Source organism: Symsagittifera roscoffensis, chromosome 6, assembly GCF_963678635.1.
Source record: "Symsagittifera roscoffensis chromosome 6, txSymRosc1.1, whole genome shotgun sequence".
NCBI classification, from domain to species: Eukaryota; Metazoa; Xenacoelomorpha; order Acoela; family Convolutidae; genus Symsagittifera; species Symsagittifera roscoffensis.
This window is the reverse complement of record NC_087067.1, coordinates 49,308,382-49,325,814: the sequence shown is the minus strand read 5'-3', so window position 1 is coordinate 49,325,814 and position 17,433 is coordinate 49,308,382. Positions and strand designations below refer to the sequence as shown.

The window sequence follows — 17,433 nt, the reverse complement described above, 5'->3', positions numbered from 1 at the left end:
CTTTTAAGTTTGAAAAGCCCGGAAAATCAATTCGGTCGTACTTAAAAATAGTCGCAGTAAATTATCATTTTTTGTGCCAAACCCCCTTTGCTTGCGATATTTTGTCATGCCCCCGCCCAGCTTTAACTTACATATGACCTTAAGTTTTTCTTTGGGCTTCAGCTTATCTGTTATTGATAATTTCAGATTAGAAAAGATGTCCTATAGAGACCTTCGAAACTTAACAGAAATGATGAGGGCTCTCAACTTTCCCAAGCAAATATCTCTCGAGAGTTTTCGCCAGCCGAATTTCCCACTAATGGCTGAAATGCTTCGGTGGCTGGTGCTTCGCTACGATCAAAATGCAGCAATTATGGACTCAATTCAGAAAGAAGCTGACAGAATTCTGTTTATGAAATCAATTGTACAGTACTTGGCTGTAAAAGCACATCTGAAACTGAATATAAAGAGATTATATCAGGCAGACAGACATGCAGTCAAGGAACTCATTAAGGTATAAACATCATCTACATCAATTTTTTCTTGTTCTTAACGCCAAAACAAAAATATATAAATATTTAACTACGTGATAATCCGTTCCGAAATTAAGGTAGAGACCTGTTGTGATGTATGTTTAAAAAAAATTTTAGTTTAAAGAGAAAATAAGTTTTTTCGCTCACTATGATCCTTACAAAAAGAGAAAAAAATAAAGTCTGTGTTTTTAGAATGACAGAATGAATTGCCTTAGTTTTAGTCATTTTCTCTTTGTACTTGTGTATCTTTCAGCTCTATTCGTTCAAGACGTCATATAAGAGCGCAAGATTACTTCTAGTTACTTAATTTGTACTCGTTTGAACAAACTTGCTTCTATATTTGTGAATATACTTTCATCTTGACGTGGCAAAAATGACTACGCGGTCTCAACTTTTCGAGAAATTTGACGTGGAATTGTACTACGTCTTTATTACTAGCAGTTTATACTGTATGGTCAATGGTTTAACTAAGTTTTCCATGCTCGAAGAAATCGATGCGGAGATTTTTCAAAAGATGTGGGGTAAAAAGGTAATCTCAGTTTTTGTTTTAACAGGTAGCCTCCCTGCTTTACGATGCAATAAATATCAGCAAATCTGCTGCAGCGCAGGCCAAAACCGACTCAGAACTTGGCTTAGACGAATACAAAAAGGCCGAATTCAGTGGTAAACAGACGGAAATCAGAAAGATACGAGAACTGAGTTCTCTCATAACAGAAAAAGGCGCTATGCTTTATGATCTATTGGAGAAAGAGATTGAGCTTAAAAGGTTGAGACAAGATGCGATTAATAAGCCCCCTGATATCGATGGAATTGGGCGGGATATTCAGAAAGCAATTCAATCGATTGATAACGAGATTAACAAGACAGTGAAGTTACTTGACAATGTGGCCACTGATGAAGCTAATCTGGAGTCCAAGACAGCCAATAGACACGAGGAATTAGAGAGGTATGTATAAACACTTTCAAAGCACTGGCCACCTTAAACCGAAGTTTTGTCATTATAAACTAATTTTCAAAACTATTCGCTCTTCTCAAGTTTTGCGAGTTGTCGCGGTGCAGTGAAAAAGGTTTAGCGAAGAGTACCCAGCATTTCGGTGGGACGAATTTCAGTTTTATTGAATTGTTCCCGATTAAACTCCCGATTCTAATAACGCTCTTTTTGCTTGTTTCTAGTGGATGAGTTCTTGTCTGAGTTTTGCATAAGCCAATGTTAGCCTTGAACTCAGAGATAAAAATCGTTTCTCAAAACACACTTTATTTAAATGTATCTGAACAGAGCATACCGTTTTAGTTATGATAAGCTCCCTTTCGCCTGCGAGCTTTGATGTAGTGTTCTGTTTCTCATTTAGGTTGCAGAAGCGCCTGAAGAGTCTGGGGTCTGTGCGGCCTGCATTCATGGACGAGTATGAAGCAGAGGAGAAGAAACTGGAGAAGTTATATACTGAGTACATCATCAGGTACTTTTACCATATGTCAGAACGATCCATTCTTCAATAATACGTTTTTAAAGGCGTTGTTAAATGGCAGTTTTCAAGTTGTTGTCCTTCAGCAGCTCTTGAACTTCTAAGTTCGAAATGTTTTCGGACTTCTGAGCTTTTGTACGATATACACTAAAATTGGATCAACAGCACAATCTCCCTCCCCCTAAGTGAATTACCGTAGAATGCCCCACAAGCATGAATTATTTTTGATTATTAATTTTGTATGCAATTTATACAAACGCGCTTATATTTTGAAGTTATTCAATCAATTCGTATTTTGATGGGCTGCATAACAGTTAAATCGACGTTTTAATTATAATCAATTGATAAATCTTGAATGTAGGGGATGTCATATTATTCTCAACAAAGTTACCGTGTGAAAAATTCATATTTTCTCTCCCCCCCCCCTCCCCCAAACGATTGGGGAATATCGCACGGTTGGTCCCTAAAATTCTCTGAATAATCTACGTTGGTAGCAGTAGCGAGGCAATTAACGTTCTCCCGGGTCACTTTAATGTAGTTAATTTGCTGATGCAGGTTCCGGAACCTGACGTACCTGGAGAGTCAGCTGGAGGAGTTCCACCAGGCGTCTCAGAGGGACCTGGATGCATTCGACAGCAGAGTGGAGAGTGCGAAGAGACAGTCGGTGTTCAATGCCATGAACAATGCAGACCATGCAATGGGTATAGGAGGGGGCAGAGACATGGACGACATTAATGACGATGACCTCAACGACTCAGAGGACGAGGTGAGAAGTGATTGTATTGTTTTTGAAGTCAGCTTTCATTGAAGCAATGCCGAAAGTCTTGAGAGAATAAGAATTTGAATGCAAATAAGTGATATGAATACAGATGAAGTATATATAATGGATCCGACCACCCACTATTATTAAGAAAAAACTATGACATTGGGTGTTTTTTTCTTTATGATTTTAACTACCTCAAGGTAAGCTCATAGAAGGTCAATTTTGGTATCATGTTAAAGCTCTTTCTGCCTTGGTCGCGCTTCTAAAAAAAACGATACAATTAAAAAGAAAAATTGATCTGAATATTTTCTCACAAGAAAAATTGATCTGAATATTTTCTCACAAGAAAAATTGATCTGAATCTTTGCTCCGACTTTCGAAGAAAACGGAATATTTATGCTTGGTATGTTTTTTAGTCAACTTTCGGCGATCGAAATTATCGTTTTTAACAAAATTTTTTTATGCCCCATTGGAGATATCTACTCCCTGAAATCAAATTTAAAACGATTTTTTACCTCCGATATTTTTGACCAAAGTTTTGAAAATTGCTAATTTGGCCCATGCTCTGGACTAATTTATGTGCGATTTGAAAATTTTACCCGAATCTTAAATCGGTCGTACGACTCAATTTTTTTACACATGATCTTGGATATTGTCCAAAATTTGTAGTTTTCTTACATTATCGAAATTTAGTGAGCGTTATTGCTTACTACTATTCTTTTGTTCTAACAAATATTGGTGGATTTTTTGGGGCACTTTTACGGCTTTTTGTTAGCATGTGCTTTGACATTTGAATAGTAAAAAGTTAACACAGTTGATGCTTTTTCAATTCATCACATGAACCGAAAAAAGCTATTTGTTTCAAACAACAACAATGATCAAAACTCGGTTTCAGAAGTTTTCTCACCAACATATCTCGCAGTTTTTTGAAATGCTTAATTTATACATAATGTGGCTCTATGCTTTCCAGTTAATTACCTGCAAAATTAGTGTGGATGTTTTCAGTTTGTTTTATACCAAACTTACTTGCAAAATTGTGCCTATTTGTATTTGGTGCCACTTTTTGATGCATGGCAGTGGCAATTTGTTAGCATATGTAGCTGCTTAATTTGTGACTGGCGTTTGCCGGTTGTTAAGCGTTCGTGGCCGTGAGGACAGTTCAGGAGACTCCAGTTCTCGGGGGCGAAGGTTCGAAGCCCATACCTAGCAAAGTTTTCTAATTCAAGCCTTATTTCTATCTTTTCTTTTTTCACTTTATAATTTTCTATCTTTTTTCGCTTTGCGTCTGTGTTAAAATTTTTCACAGAAATTATTCGATATGGGTTAAGGGGTAGTCGGAACATTCAGGGCTTTGCCCTGATATACAAGCAGTCTTGCTTCGCTTTCTGAGACTAAATTAGAGAATATGGGCTGGCCTCCAAATCGCATTCCTGATAGTTAAAAAGGTTTTTTGCTGCAGCTTCCACTCTTTCTATTAATAGTGTACCTAATTCAAACACCCTTTTCAGAAAAAAATAAAAGAAAAATTGGATAGAAAAAATTCAATCGTTTTAGCTTATTTTTGAATTCTTCTAAATCAGTGTTGTCGGAACAGTCTGCAGGTAGTTTGAAGAACGCTTTTTAAATCAACAAACTTCTGCTGTTTGAGATTTACCTAAATATGGGAATTTTTGATTCAAAAGTTTTAAATTAGGCATGGAAATGTATTTATCATAAATGAATTGTTTAAGGTCGAAGACGGTTTCCAAAAGCGCAACGACCGTCCAGGTGGGGCCAGTGCTTTGAAAAAGGGTCCATTGGGTGCAAAAGGTGGCAATAAAATGTATGGAGACGAAGACGATGATTCGGATGAAGACGAAGATGACTCAGAAAACGAAGACGATGATGACGACGAAGATGAAGATCTGAACATTGGCGCCGATGGATCGGAAGATGAAGACGATGAAGATGATGATGATGAGGATGACGACAATTTTGACCTGGACAGACAAAGTCGCCCGAGAGCGCGAGGAGGAAAAAAAGGAAAAGGTCAACGAGATTCGAAAGGAAGATTCGGAGCGTCCGAGTCGTTAGGACAAGATGAAGATGATGACGATAATTTCTAGAAAAAAAAATCAAATTTGCAGTTCTAATTTCCTTTAAACAAGTGGCTCAGTCTTTTCTGGAATGGGAAGCGGGAGCAACGTTTTAAAGTACTGTGTTCATAATTGTAAATATGTAAATTCAAGCATATGTTTGTATGTAGAAAGAAAATTGACATGTGTATAAAGTTTGCCGCTTTTAGACAATTAGAAGCAGATATAATTAGAAACTGCCTTACCATCGCAAAAAAAAACTTCTTTTCCCGAAAAAAAAAGAAAGTTAGTCAAAATGCTAGTGCAAGAGTTTTTGCAATCAGCAAATATTATCAAAATTGAAGCATATACTTTTTCCGTTAGCGATGTTACACAATGATTGAAGCATAAGACTCACAGAAGCTGCTGTTATAATGTAGGTATCTTTTCCCTACGAATTCGCTAAGTTTTTTGTTCATGTTTGGGTTCATTTTTAGTATATCTTAATAATGCTCAAATGCTATTGACGCGTATTCTCTGCTGCTTGGTATTTACTTTATTTAGGTAACACAGCAATTCGGATAAGATAGTTTAGCGCGAAAGAAAGTAACTCGAAATATGGAGGGCCATGATTTGGATCCTTAAGTCGATTTTTTCTTTTCTGACGTACTTGAGTGTTTAATTGAAATTTTAAAGCTGCCCATTTGCTTGTATTTGCGAAGTGCAGTTTTGCCTCTGTGTCCGATAACTGATTTTGTAGCTAAATCAAGTTCAAGCTACTAATTTGCATATTTGTGCAACGGTAACGTCCATGCTTGGGATGAGAATGGTCGTTCGGGAGCGATTAAGAACTGTTTTTTCTTTGCAAGCAAGAAAGTTCCCGCTCTAGTATATCGTCGGTGGGATAGATTTATGTCGTCTCATTTACCGTAGGGTTATGGTAATGCAAGGAAGCAAATTTTCCCAGCCTAAGTTGCAAATGAAAGTGCTCATTTGGTGGCTTTCGTATATTTTCAATCATAAGCAAATTAATATCATGTTTTGCTGCTTTATTAGTGGCTAGTGTAGGCATACATCCGAGTGATGGTATCGCAGATGCGAGGACTCCTAAGCTACAAGTCAAAGGTTCAAATCTAAAACATTGAAATAGTTTTATTTTTTATTTGGTGGCACTTTTGCGGTTGTCTAGCTGGTGTGTGCGAATCGCTGCTTCACCTCTATGCAAATTTCCTCAATCCACGAATATAGTAGAACCTTTTTAGTGGCACTTAGTACAGTTGTAAGGCGTTTACTTTGAGCGTCAGCTTGTGTAATTGATCCTCTGTCATTGCAATGATAGTGTGAGGATGAGCTCTCACATGACCTCTAACTTCAGGTCTACCACAGCCTGACCGATTTCGGCTGCAATAGTAGTAAAACTATTTCTATTAAATTACTCAGTCTAGAATGTGGGGAAATAAGATAAATGGACTATGCTTAAACAGGCTGCAAAGCCTTTAACAGATCCTCTGCGAATCGCAGAAACCACAATTTTATTTCACATTTTACGTGTTCTTTTAAGAGTTCTAATCCAAATGCAACCAATTCAGTCGCATCGCCGACTTGTTTGGGGTCTTGTTTGAAGTATGGGGTCTTATGCACTCAACGGCCCAAAATGAGTATTTCTACATTTTGATCTGAAATCAATGTGGTTCAATCTGATTGTTTGACTAGATAATCATATGCAACCATTTTGGTCCGGCATTTCAAATAAAATTTGAAACAGATAAAATTACTGGCCGAAATGACCAAAAAGATTATTTATTTTAGAAATGTTATCTACGCTGTTATCTCTGTTAGCATATTTGGTCAACAGATATAATTTGAGCAGGTCTGCGGTAAAAAGTTTTCGTTTCATTTGGAAGTTTTTTTGCTTATGTTGCTAATAAACTAGCTCTGAATCGTTTCGTTTCGTTTGTTTGTCGTTTTTTTTTCTATTACTGTGATTTGCAGAAAATTCTACTTAGTTTTGTCAGTTATGCAATTATAGTTAGAAACCTTTCAACAGTTGAATTGCTTCTTAAGATGAGAAAGGCCTATAAACGCTTCTGAGAAAACTATTCGATGTGATGTCTTAAAAAATAAGTTGCCAAGGAAGTAGAAGGGTTTGCATTCAACTTTTCTTGGTTTAAAAGTTGTTTTTTTTCTACGCAAGTAAATTTCAAATGGTTTAGAATGGTATCTGATGATAAGACTTTTCGGTCGTTATTTGACCCGCAAATGAAAATTCCTGAAATTTTTTTTTCTGGCATCGAGAAAACTCTGTCTGAGTATTCTGATTTAAGGAGCGAATAATTGGGTTTCTTTATGGCCGAAAACATGTTAAGAGACTAAGACATTACGTTTTACTTTCTGCAGCTGTGAATATGATTATAATTTAAACACAAAAAACGGTCGTCAGATCAGGCTGTCAACTTTCCCCGCAATTGCTTTTAGATATGCGTGTTACAGTGTCAAAAAAACGTAGGGATTACGCCTACATAATTCTTGATGATTTTGTTTTTTTTTTCCTCAGGAAAAAGCCTTTAAGTTTGTTCAAGCTTATATTTGATTATTTGCTGTTTGATTTTTGGCTTCTTTTAAAATTTAGTTCATTTTTTGTTTAAAAAGGAGGAAAACTCCATTACCGAATAGCAAAATTTTAAAGTCCATGACAAGCATAAACGACTTTTGGTTTCGATAGTGGGTTTTAATTATTATATTTCCCAGAGGAAGAAAAAAAGTTACTTTTTGATCCAGTTTTCTCAAAATGGGTTATTTTTATCAATAAAGTGTCAGTCATAAATTAATTAATCACTTTTAAGGGAATATATTTCTTTTTTTTTCTGCTAAATTCAAAAAAGCAAAATAATTGATGAACTTGTCTCTGTGTCGGGAAAAGGGTCTGGAATTTTCCGTTTTTGAGACTAAAATACAAGAGAGTTTACTCAACTTTTCTTCTTTTTTAAATTTGTTCGTTTAAAGAAATGCAGTGTTACTTTTGGGCTGAATTGTTCACAAAAGATACTCAGTTGATTATCAACTTCTTGTCATAATTGGTGAATAAATCGACTGTCAGGTGAATTCATCAAATTGAATTTTATTCATGATTGGAAAAAATGGATATTTTAGTAGTATTGGATGTGTACATTAAAGTTTATCTCTGTCTGAGGTTTTTAATTGAGTCTGCTACTATCTATGGTTCGATAAATTGGTATTATCTGTGTTACTATGTGCTCGCTAATTGATTCTCACCATTTTCATGAAAAAAGAGCTCCGAGTTGCTATGAAAAAAAAAACAACAACAAAACGGCAGTTTACTCTTGCATCCGTTTTCAGAATTTTAGCTTTGTTCCCGTGACAGTCCTTGTCAATTTTCTCCTAGTTCAGGAAATCACTAAACGCAGTCTGAGCAAATAAAAGTGCAATCAGCTACCCACTTTTCACATAGTATCAGCTGAGATTAATTTCCACAGTCTTATCTGAATTTCTCCCTGTGAATCAATTTTTTTCAAGCTCGAGTTGAGTTGCCTACATTTTTCAATCATAGCGATTTTCATTCAGTTCTATTTTTCTCCAGGGGTTTTCAGAGAAAGATATATGACCCTGAAATTTATTTGTGGAGAAATTGGAAATACTCTCAAAATCCTAATTACCCCAAAGTGTCTATTGGTAATGCCTTCAATTTGGATTCCTTTGAAATTTTGGGCAGGATTGGAAACGGGGCGGGAAAATGTACACTAATTTCGATCCAATATTTTCTTTGAGGTTTCCGCGAGTCGAGTCAGTCGCAAATGGTAATTGCATCAAAGATAAAAGAGCTGTTTTTTTTTTATGTGCCGAGAAACTCTTTTCAATTTTGTGCATTTCATAGAGCAATGTATTTGAGCATACAACTATTTACATTTTATATCTAATTTTTGTATTTGAGGGACACAGCTCATATGGTGTGCGTTTTCGATACGCTACATCCCCACTAGTTTTTTACGGGGTGGTCAAAACAAGCTCTTTTATATACCTATATAAAATGAAAAAATGAAAATTCCGTCAAATCTTAGTTAAATTTGCGGGACTCATTTTTATACTTTTACAAAATAACACTTGAATTCACTTCCTTTTTCGCGTTTCAGACTAATTGAATGTTCGGTTGTGCCCTAGTGTGTAAAATGCGAAATGGTTCCACTGCTCTGACTTGTCAAATAGTACTGCAACTTATAATCACTTGAACACCGTCTTTGTTCTGGTCGAAGTCCAGAGTCAAACTACTGCTGAATCGACTAGAAAAAATACATAATTTACCTCAATCAACTGAAACTATCGAGAAAAAATACTATTTATTTGAAGAAAAAAAAATTAGTGAGCATTCGCAGATATAGGACTACTGCATTTGTTTGTACTCTGCCGAATCACATTATTTTAGAATATTTTACAAATTAGTTTCGTACTGTATAGCTAGTTCATCATTAGTGAGTTGCTGAATCACAATTGCCGTTAGAATATCTTCTCTGTAATCTCTCAACTGTCAATCATTGTTTTATTCTTATTTGATCCTGCAGTTGGATTTCATTGACTGGATTCCCTTATTGTGTAGGGTGGTGAAAATTAGTTATAACTAGTGCTCGTAGTATTATTAGTTTTACTTCACGCACCAGAAGTATCAGCTTATAAGGTGGCCACACTGAAAGAGCGTCGGTGAATTTATCCTTTCGTTAGTGTGCGAATCCGATATTCTGTCTCTAAAAGGAGACCTATTTTGTGTGGCGTCGACATTATTTCACTGATTACTGGTGAAGTTTTTATCTAGCTATTGTCTTGGTAGTGTTCGATTAGATTGTTGCATTGGGAAGATGCGCTCAGGAGTGGGATTCCAGTACCAGCCTGCTGCAAATGGGACTGCGGCGGCTGAGTCATCATCGTCCTCGTCTGTCACCCCCACTCCCCACCAAAGTGCCTCATCAACTGCTGCCTCGCGGGGAACAGGGAGTGTGAACACTTCAGTCTCAGGTATGGGCGTGCGTCATGTGTTTATAGACGTATATCTACAGCATAACGTTTCAAGGGGTGGTCTGCGAGTATGTCATTTCTCTGTACAGTGAAGTCAGAACAGAAATAAATGATCGAGGAAGCAATGAATGAGAAATTCTGCGAATGAAAGCCGGCGTTTCGTTACGTTTGCGAGTAGCAAGCGTTATCAAATCGGAATATAGACTTTTTGTGTCGGGTTAAGGACTGAATCACTTGGTATCTTGTTTCATAATGAATTCAAATTTCAAGCGTCTCCGGCACACTTTAGAAAAATAACTTTTCGTCTTTATCGATTTAAATTTCGGTTTTCGTCGAAAAGACCTTTCTTTGTTCCAAACTAAAAGTTTAACCTGAAAAAGTAGGCCTAAATGATTTCAATGAGTTGCCCTGTGATGGTAACTAAATAAGCGAAGGCGTGTTTGCGTTTGTGTGGCAGGAGTGTCGAGTGCGTCCAATCTGAAGTGTCTGCTGCCGCAGAGTGCGGAGATCAAGTGTGGAGACCAGTTCAAGTTCCTCATCCTCATGATGCCCACAGACACCTCAGTGCCCTTCTTCATCCAGGAGCTGAACAAACACAACTGCAAGTGTGTGGTCAGAGTCTGCGAGAGCAGATACTCCCTTGAGCCATTCAAACAGGCCAACATACAGGCTAGTCACTATAGCTACACGCTTACAGAAGCTTCTTTTTATCTATGTTCGGGTCTGTTTAAGAGTTATGAACGTAGTGAGTACTCTTATAAAAGTCCTGCTGATTTTTTTTCAAAAAGGAAGGCAAACTTCACTATCGAAAAGCAAAAATGTAAAGCTTACGAAAAACGTGATCTAAAAAACGTGACTTCAAATTTCGAAAATATAAATTAATTATCACATTTCCCAGGGAAAGAAAAGTTTTACCTATTGATCTAGTTTTCTCAAATTTTGTTAATTTTATCAAAAAACTGTTTCGAGTACTTAATTTTCAATCAAAAAACACATAATTTGTCAATCAAAAAGCTGTTTCGAGCAATTAAATCAAAAGAGCAGGCTTATTTTAGAACGAAGAGCCATGAAATTTTAGTGAAATTATTTTTCCAAGTTTTTAGCGCCACTTTTGGAAGGAACAACTTCAAAAGTTCAAAACAATTTCTGCAAAAAAAAAATTTTTTTTCGGATTTTTTTTCTTGGAATAGTTCTGTCTATTTTATACTGACTGTCGAGTATATTCAAATTTTAGGTTTTCTTCAGATCATTTCATCACACCGCGCCCAAAAAACAACTTGGAAAAGACATGAAAAAAATATGTAATTTTTATGCATATGGTCGGAACATTCTTGGCTACTTGCACAGCACAACAGGCTATCCTTTTTTATTGTTTTAAAGACCCCCGAAGTCGAATATGCTTAAATTAGCTTAAATTACTAAAATTAAAGCGCTTCTCATCACACCACGCACAGAAACGACAAATAAAATGTGGTCGGAACTTTTTGTGCTTCTTGCACAGTAGCCGGATACTCTTGTTTATTTTACAACTTAGTACTAAATAGTTTGAAGTGCTGTCGAATAAACTGAAAACACTTTTTTTATGGTGCGTGTTTGGAAAACGCCTTGAAATTTGATCAGGCTCAAATTTGCTTTTCGCGTTTTGATGTTTGATTCGTTCTAAGCTCAGTTAAAAATCCTTTTCAGAAGGGAAGGAAAGTTACGCTCTCCGATAATGAAAGTACAAATGGCCCGAAAAAGCATGAATGCTTTTAAAGTTCATTAATATACTTAAATTTTCAGATTTGACCCAGTTTTCTTTTATTGGGTTATGAAAGAGTGTTAATCGGAAAATTTTCTTGGTACTGAAGTTTTTCGATATTTTTGGGTTAATTAGGTATATCAACTAACCATAGCTAAATCAGCATAGCTGAATTGCCTCGCTGTCTATATTTATGCGTGAATATTTTCTTTGTGCTAAACTGGCTGATGTGAGGGCCACTTAAATCTCGAGACTAGTTTCCATCCGGCGTCTACCGGCCCTTCTTTTGCAATGCTTACTAAGTTTCAACGACCGACAGGAAGACATTCATTTTGGTTATGTGATTTTTTTCAGGAAAAAGTTAATTACGCTTTATTTTTCTGCGACTTTTTTGCGTTTGATTTTTTCGAGGTACTTTTTATATTCAAGTGCGTTTTGTTTTACAAGTGGAGTTGAATTTTTGTTCCAATTTTGGTTTCACACCAAAATATGCAAAACATATTGATCCAGTTTTCTCAACTTGGACATTTATTAAAAACGCCAATAATTAAGGCCTCTTGAAGTTCACACTGCTTAAAATTTAAATAATTTTTCTTGGAATTTTGAATTTTTTTAAAAAGATTTCTTGAGACACTTTTCCGAATGTCTTAGTAGACACTTTTCCGAATGTCTTGTTTATCTGTTTTGATGTTTCTTGTTTCTTTTTCCCCCTTATTTTCCATCATCGGTCCAACATTTTTTCTTGTCATTGGAATAAGCGAAGTTCAACTTGGCTCCGTGTCAATTCTCTGCTTGCTCAATTGTGTAGTCTCTTTGTCCCGTTTAAATAATTTCGTATGACCATTTTTTAAACTTCTCTGCTCGTATGTTTAACGTGTGATTGTGCGGAGGAGTTTGATTTTCCGGTGTAACTTAATTATAGTCTGGGCGAGAGCCAACTTTGAGAAGTCGCTGATGCGTAGATTACTAGCAATATTAAGCAGGAGTTGCTGACACCAAATTGACCATATCTTCCTTCAAATTGTTCTCCACTCTCATTGAAAAAGAGGCTATTGAATTGTAAAAAAAAATCAAATGTGTTCTTTTCTTACTCAATACTCTGACAGGAAATTTTTTTGCTTCTGTGGTGAATTGAACTCCTTAAATTTGCGTATAAGCTAACGCAAGCTACTACTAATACTTGTATTGGACTCTAAATTCCATTTGTAAACAAGGAGCACCACTTCATTTAGTTGACTGCTGCACTTTTTGCGCGGCTGTCGCTTGATAGATATTACATGCGATATACATACCATTTAAAAAAAATAATGAAATACTTTTCATGGAAAATCATTTTCCGAATTTATCAAATTTGCTTTTTGTTTTAATTCAAACTAACGAAGTTTTTAATCATAAACTTGGGCTACGGAGTCCTCAGCTATTAAGTCGATCAAAGGATGAATCTCAGCTCCTCGAATTTTTTCGACACGGGAGTTGCTTGGTAAACAAACCAAACGTAATCTTCTGTCATGTTGTGATAATTTATTGAGGCAAGCGAAAGGGAAGCGTAAACTGTTACCTTCCTTTCCTCTGATACCACCATTTGATATGTAGCCTTTTGATCCATTTTAATGGCCTTGAATGATGTTTCTTATGTGGGTGTTTGTAGGTGATTGATTTGCCTTACCAAGACGGGAGTGCACCCTCTCCTGAAGTGATCAACACATGGATTGAGTTGCTGCAGGGCAAGAGGGCAGAACTGCAGAGGGAGAAGAAGGAACAGAAGGAGGAGGGGGGCAAGGGATCTACGCCCACATCGTCTAATGCTAATTCTGCCTTAACCGAGAACAACAACCACCTCAACAAACACAATAGTGCAGGTAAGTTGGTCTGAGACAATGAAGATGTTTTCTAGCCTTATGATTTTTTCGTGCATCTTTACATGCAAAAAGATTGTTTTTTAAACGGATTTGTTTTTGATAATGTCATAGGTTTGAAATGATTACTTTTAATTGCATACGATTAAGTTATTTTTAGGTAAGTTATAAGAAACTTTTATTTTTAGTCATAAAAATGGGCAGTGGGGGGTGTTTCATAGTAAATTGAAATAGTTTGAATGCTTATTCGTATGAATATATCAGTGCTGATTAACTATTAAACACCCCTCCCATTGCTGGGGGATTCAGTACTAGGTACAACATTCGTCTATGCCTAGTCGTTGAGTTAAACCTTCATAGCGGTGGTTATTCATGTCTCAGTACTATAGAGATAAAAAAGGGATTAGTTAACGATCCATTCATTCAACTGGTAAGTCCAAGCCTTTAATTAAGACGGTTTATACAAAAGGGAAAGGTCCAACATACTAGCTGTTCAGCTCTTCACGGAGAAGCGCTGTTTTCCCCTAGGTTAAGGCATGCATGCAGTTTTTTGGCTATTTTTCTGGGCTGTGTAATGTTACCTCAGCCTCAAGCAAAAAGCACGGATCATGGTAGGCCTCGAACATCCGACCTTTCGATTGAGAGACAGAGACGTAACCACTTCACCACCGCACCCTTTCAATCGTTTCATTGCAGGCTCTTCTTCGCCATCTGGGAGTGACAAAGAGAAAGAGAAGGACAAGGATGGCAAAGGGGGGAAGGAGAAGGAGCCAGTGTGTGTGGCCATCCACTGTGTGGCGGGACTGGGCAGGGCGCCGGTGCTGGTGGCTGTGGCCCTGATGGAGTGTGGCATGAAGAGTCTGGAAGTGGTGGAACAGATACGGGCCAAACGCAGAGGTAATGTGCAGTTGTTGTTCATGGTACCCTGCTTGCACCTGATATGTGAAACATCTGAAAAACCAGCAGGTATTGCAATCATCCGGAAAACAGCTCTACTAGGGCAAACATCCGACATTTTTTGTTTAAAAAAGAGACAAATGCAATTTCTACCGTCATTCATGTTTTCAGAAATGACCTCATTGACCTCATTTTACTTGTAAACTGATCTGAAACGCTACTGCTTGATTTTTTCGACAGATAAACAAAATTGTATCTGAAGAATTGGTTTTACTGGTGTTAAAAAATATTTTAATAATTGGGTAGTCAATGACATTGTTTGACCATTGATGGGATTGATGCCTTCGGCCATACCTGAGCATTGTTTCGACCATACTTGAGCATGCCTGATTTTAGGTGCTATAAACCAGACGCAGTTGGACTTTTTGACGAACTACAAATCGAAGAAGCGCCTGAAGCAAAACAGAAACAAACTGATGGCCTGCTTCCAGATTATGTAACTGGACTCAAACTGCTCTCAATCATTGGCTTCCAGATCAAAGCTTAGAAAAACCCACTGAAATACGCTAACTTGAAACAGAAACACAGATGCTTAGTTGGATTGATTGCACATATACAATGTTTTGCGCGCTTCAGAAGAAGTTATAGAAGAAGTTTATGCCCGATTTTACACGGAACTGTTGCTGATATCTGATGAATAGTCAGAAAAGTCTAATCACGATTGACATATTGTTATCTTCTGCAGTAATATCACTAGACTCTATTATAGCTAACCTATCTTTAACCAAATTTGAAGCAATTTAGCTTAGGTTAATGCAGCAGCGTTATTAACATGAGATTTTATTGTATTTTGTTGTTGCTCATGCAGATGGCCTATGGTTTGTAATGTTCGCAATAATTTGTCTTTATTTTTGCAGAACTCAGCTATCGTTTATGCCTTTTGCTCAATTCAGATTTTCACTGGACTATTTCTTGATACGGGCGAAGCAGAGCTTCGCATCACTCGCGATACATTAAAAACAAAATGACAAGCTAGCCGACAAGAAATTTGAACGAAATTCTGTCGAAAAAAATATTCTGCGAAAATATCGAAAACAAGGTAAGGTTTATCAAAGTTTTCATACGTGTCTCGAATGGAGTTAATTTTGAGAATAAATGTCTAGAAGGAAATTGCACACAGTAATAAGAATTGAAACGAAATTTATGTATCGGTAACTAAGCCGACAAAACAATTGAGTAGGCGCTGGTTGAGCCGAAAAAAGATGTAAAGATGTAAATTAAATCATCCTCAAAGAACTGACTAGCTCTTAATAAATATTTGTGAGAAAAATATTATTTAAAAAAGTATAGTTCACGATTACGAGACATTTACTTTCCGATGTATGTAACTTGCTCTTGCTAATGTTTTCGTGCTAATTAACGAACTGGAGACAGTTATTTTCCAGCTGGCAAATAAAAGTGCTCATTTAGTGACACTTGCTGCACAGCTTTTAAAATAGCGATGAAAAATTTATAGCACGTTAATCAATCATGTTAGTGGCTTGTATTTTAAGAACCTTGTGAGCACATGGGGCAGGTACCGGGACGTGAAACACCAACTCCCAGGTTGAGAGTTCGATTCCGGCTCATGGCGAAAAATGTTAAATTTCGAGGTCTGTTTGTATTTTCTTTCCTTGTTTCACTTGTTAGAGTCTTGAAGATTCAAAAAGTGCGCAAATGTTTAAAAGTGTAAATTTTTTAGATTTCCAAGCTGAACGAAAAGTATATTTATTGACACATGTTTCTATTAATCCGGGTTACGTTAATAAAAAAACTCAGAAAGTGTTGTTGTAGCTCAAAGAGTTTGATATACATTTTTCATGAAAGGCTCAGAATATCAACAGCAGAAAAATCTTCAAAAATTTTATCAGATTTTTTCAATTTCATTGACACTTTAACGTTTTTTGTTTGCTATGATTGACTTTTGGCTTCAGTATTGTACGAATAATTACCTAAAAATTATCGTACAAAAAATATTAATGCGGCTAAGGTGCAAAAATTGAGCAGAGAAATCAACAATCCAATAATACAATATGCTTTGCTAGGTCAAGACTATATTGGTTCACTTTCTCTTAGTCCAATTGTCTAGACCCCAAAAAATTCAAAGACTTGTCTTACAAACATTTAGAAGAGATCCTTCAAGAGAAATTTGATTGCATATTATGAAAATTTTCTGATGAACAGATTATAATCAAACTCGACGTGAACGAGCTAAATTCTAATCACCTGCTGCAAACCAATGTAAAAACGTTCTATTAATACCCTGAAAACCTTTTTTGAACTTGGGTGCCGTACTTCTGCTTTGTTTACTCTACTGTTGCAGCGCAAATGCATGAGAGTATAAATGCGAGAGTATAAATGCATAAAGTTGAACCAAAATGTAACAACTATAAGCACAGTTGGCCGATTGGCCTAAGCTATCGTACCGACAGTTGACGTAGGTTCGAGTCCCCCACCTGCCCATGTATTAATATACTAAAAAAAGGGATTATATCCTATTTTTTCTGTTTTTTGATTCTAATTCGGTTCAGCCTTGAATAAGGCTGACCGCTAAAAAAAGAGCAATTTGTCTCAAGGACATTACCGACCGGTTCTTGTGGCTAGCTTGCGCTAATTTGTTTATTGAAGCTGATTGTTGGTGAATTTATGAACTCGTTATACAGCAAATTTTGGGATGAAACTATCAATATTGCCGTTGAATTTTGTATTACCGAGAATACGAATTTATTGTTGATTTCGGTTAAATTCATCCTACGAAGATTAGTGGGCACATCTATTGTCTCTCATAATTGCCTATGAAGTCCACTCCACTTAGCCACTAGCGCCAGGACTAACATACGAGCTGTACAGATCATCACAGCAAACCTTCATTTTTTATCATGTGCAAGTAAACAAAATTTTCCTTCATTTTGAAATGGGTCGAAATTATTCAGCTTCCCAAAATCGAATTTTGACTCCTATATCACGCTGAAACACCAATCGAGGAAAGCAAACAACGATATCTGTCTCGTAAGACTGTGAATTTTGGTAAGCTTTTGAAGAAACCAGAAAATGCGAGAGAATGACTTTGCAAAGGGTAAGAATTT

At 36.6% G+C, this 17,433-nt stretch overlaps 3 protein-coding genes across 4 annotated transcripts in view; 2 read left to right on the top strand and 1 right to left on the bottom strand.

The window, feature by feature from the left end:
- The window catches only part of LOC134847823 (etoposide-induced protein 2.4 homolog), a 224,570-nt gene that overhangs the window by 113,856 nt on the left and 93,281 nt on the right, over positions 1–17,433 (bottom strand). The window lies entirely within an intron of this gene.
- On the top strand, positions 191–4,995 carry LOC134847713 (clusterin-associated protein 1-like). 2 transcript variants are annotated; one of them, XM_063864896.1, is made up of 5 exons: positions 191–493; positions 1,067–1,458; positions 1,862–1,969; positions 2,531–2,741; positions 4,469–4,995. In XM_063864896.1, the coding sequence occupies exons 1-5, from the start codon at positions 197–199 to the stop codon at positions 4,841–4,843; spliced, it is 1,383 nt and encodes a 460-aa protein (XP_063720966.1). In that variant the 5' UTR covers positions 191–196; the 3' UTR covers positions 4,844–4,995. The 2 variants fall into 2 exon arrangements, with proteins under 2 accessions (XP_063720966.1, XP_063720967.1); XM_063864897.1 differs by lacking the exon at positions 191–493 and adding an exon at positions 822–936.
- LOC134848051 (PRL-1 phosphatase-like) lies at positions 8,919–15,273 on the top strand. The gene is made up of 5 exons (XM_063865386.1): positions 8,919–9,814; positions 10,272–10,483; positions 13,204–13,414; positions 14,108–14,308; positions 14,705–15,273. Exons 1-5 carry the CDS (start codon positions 9,658–9,660, stop codon positions 14,806–14,808), a joined length of 885 nt encoding a protein of 294 aa, XP_063721456.1. The 5' UTR covers positions 8,919–9,657; the 3' UTR covers positions 14,809–15,273.

Bases quoted from the DNA above. Each gene is read 5' to 3' on its own strand.
- LOC134847713 (XM_063864896.1), top strand. From the start codon at position 197: ATGTCCTATAGAGACCTTCGAAACTTAACAGAAATGATGAGGGCTCTC. The intron at 494-1,066 runs GTATAAACATCA...TTGTTTTAACAG, and splicing joins CAGTCAAGGAACTCATTAAG to GTAGCCTCCCTGCTTTACGA. The intron at 1,459-1,861 runs GTATGTATAAAC...TTTCTCATTTAG, and splicing joins AGACACGAGGAATTAGAGAG to GTTGCAGAAGCGCCTGAAGA.
- LOC134848051 (XM_063865386.1), top strand. From the start codon at position 9,658: ATGCGCTCAGGAGTGGGATTCCAGTACCAGCCTGCTGCAAATGGGACT. The intron at 9,815-10,271 runs GTATGGGCGTGC...TTTGTGTGGCAG, and splicing joins TGTGAACACTTCAGTCTCAG to GAGTGTCGAGTGCGTCCAAT. The intron at 14,309-14,704 runs GTAATGTGCAGT...GCCTGATTTTAG, and splicing joins GATACGGGCCAAACGCAGAG to GTGCTATAAACCAGACGCAG.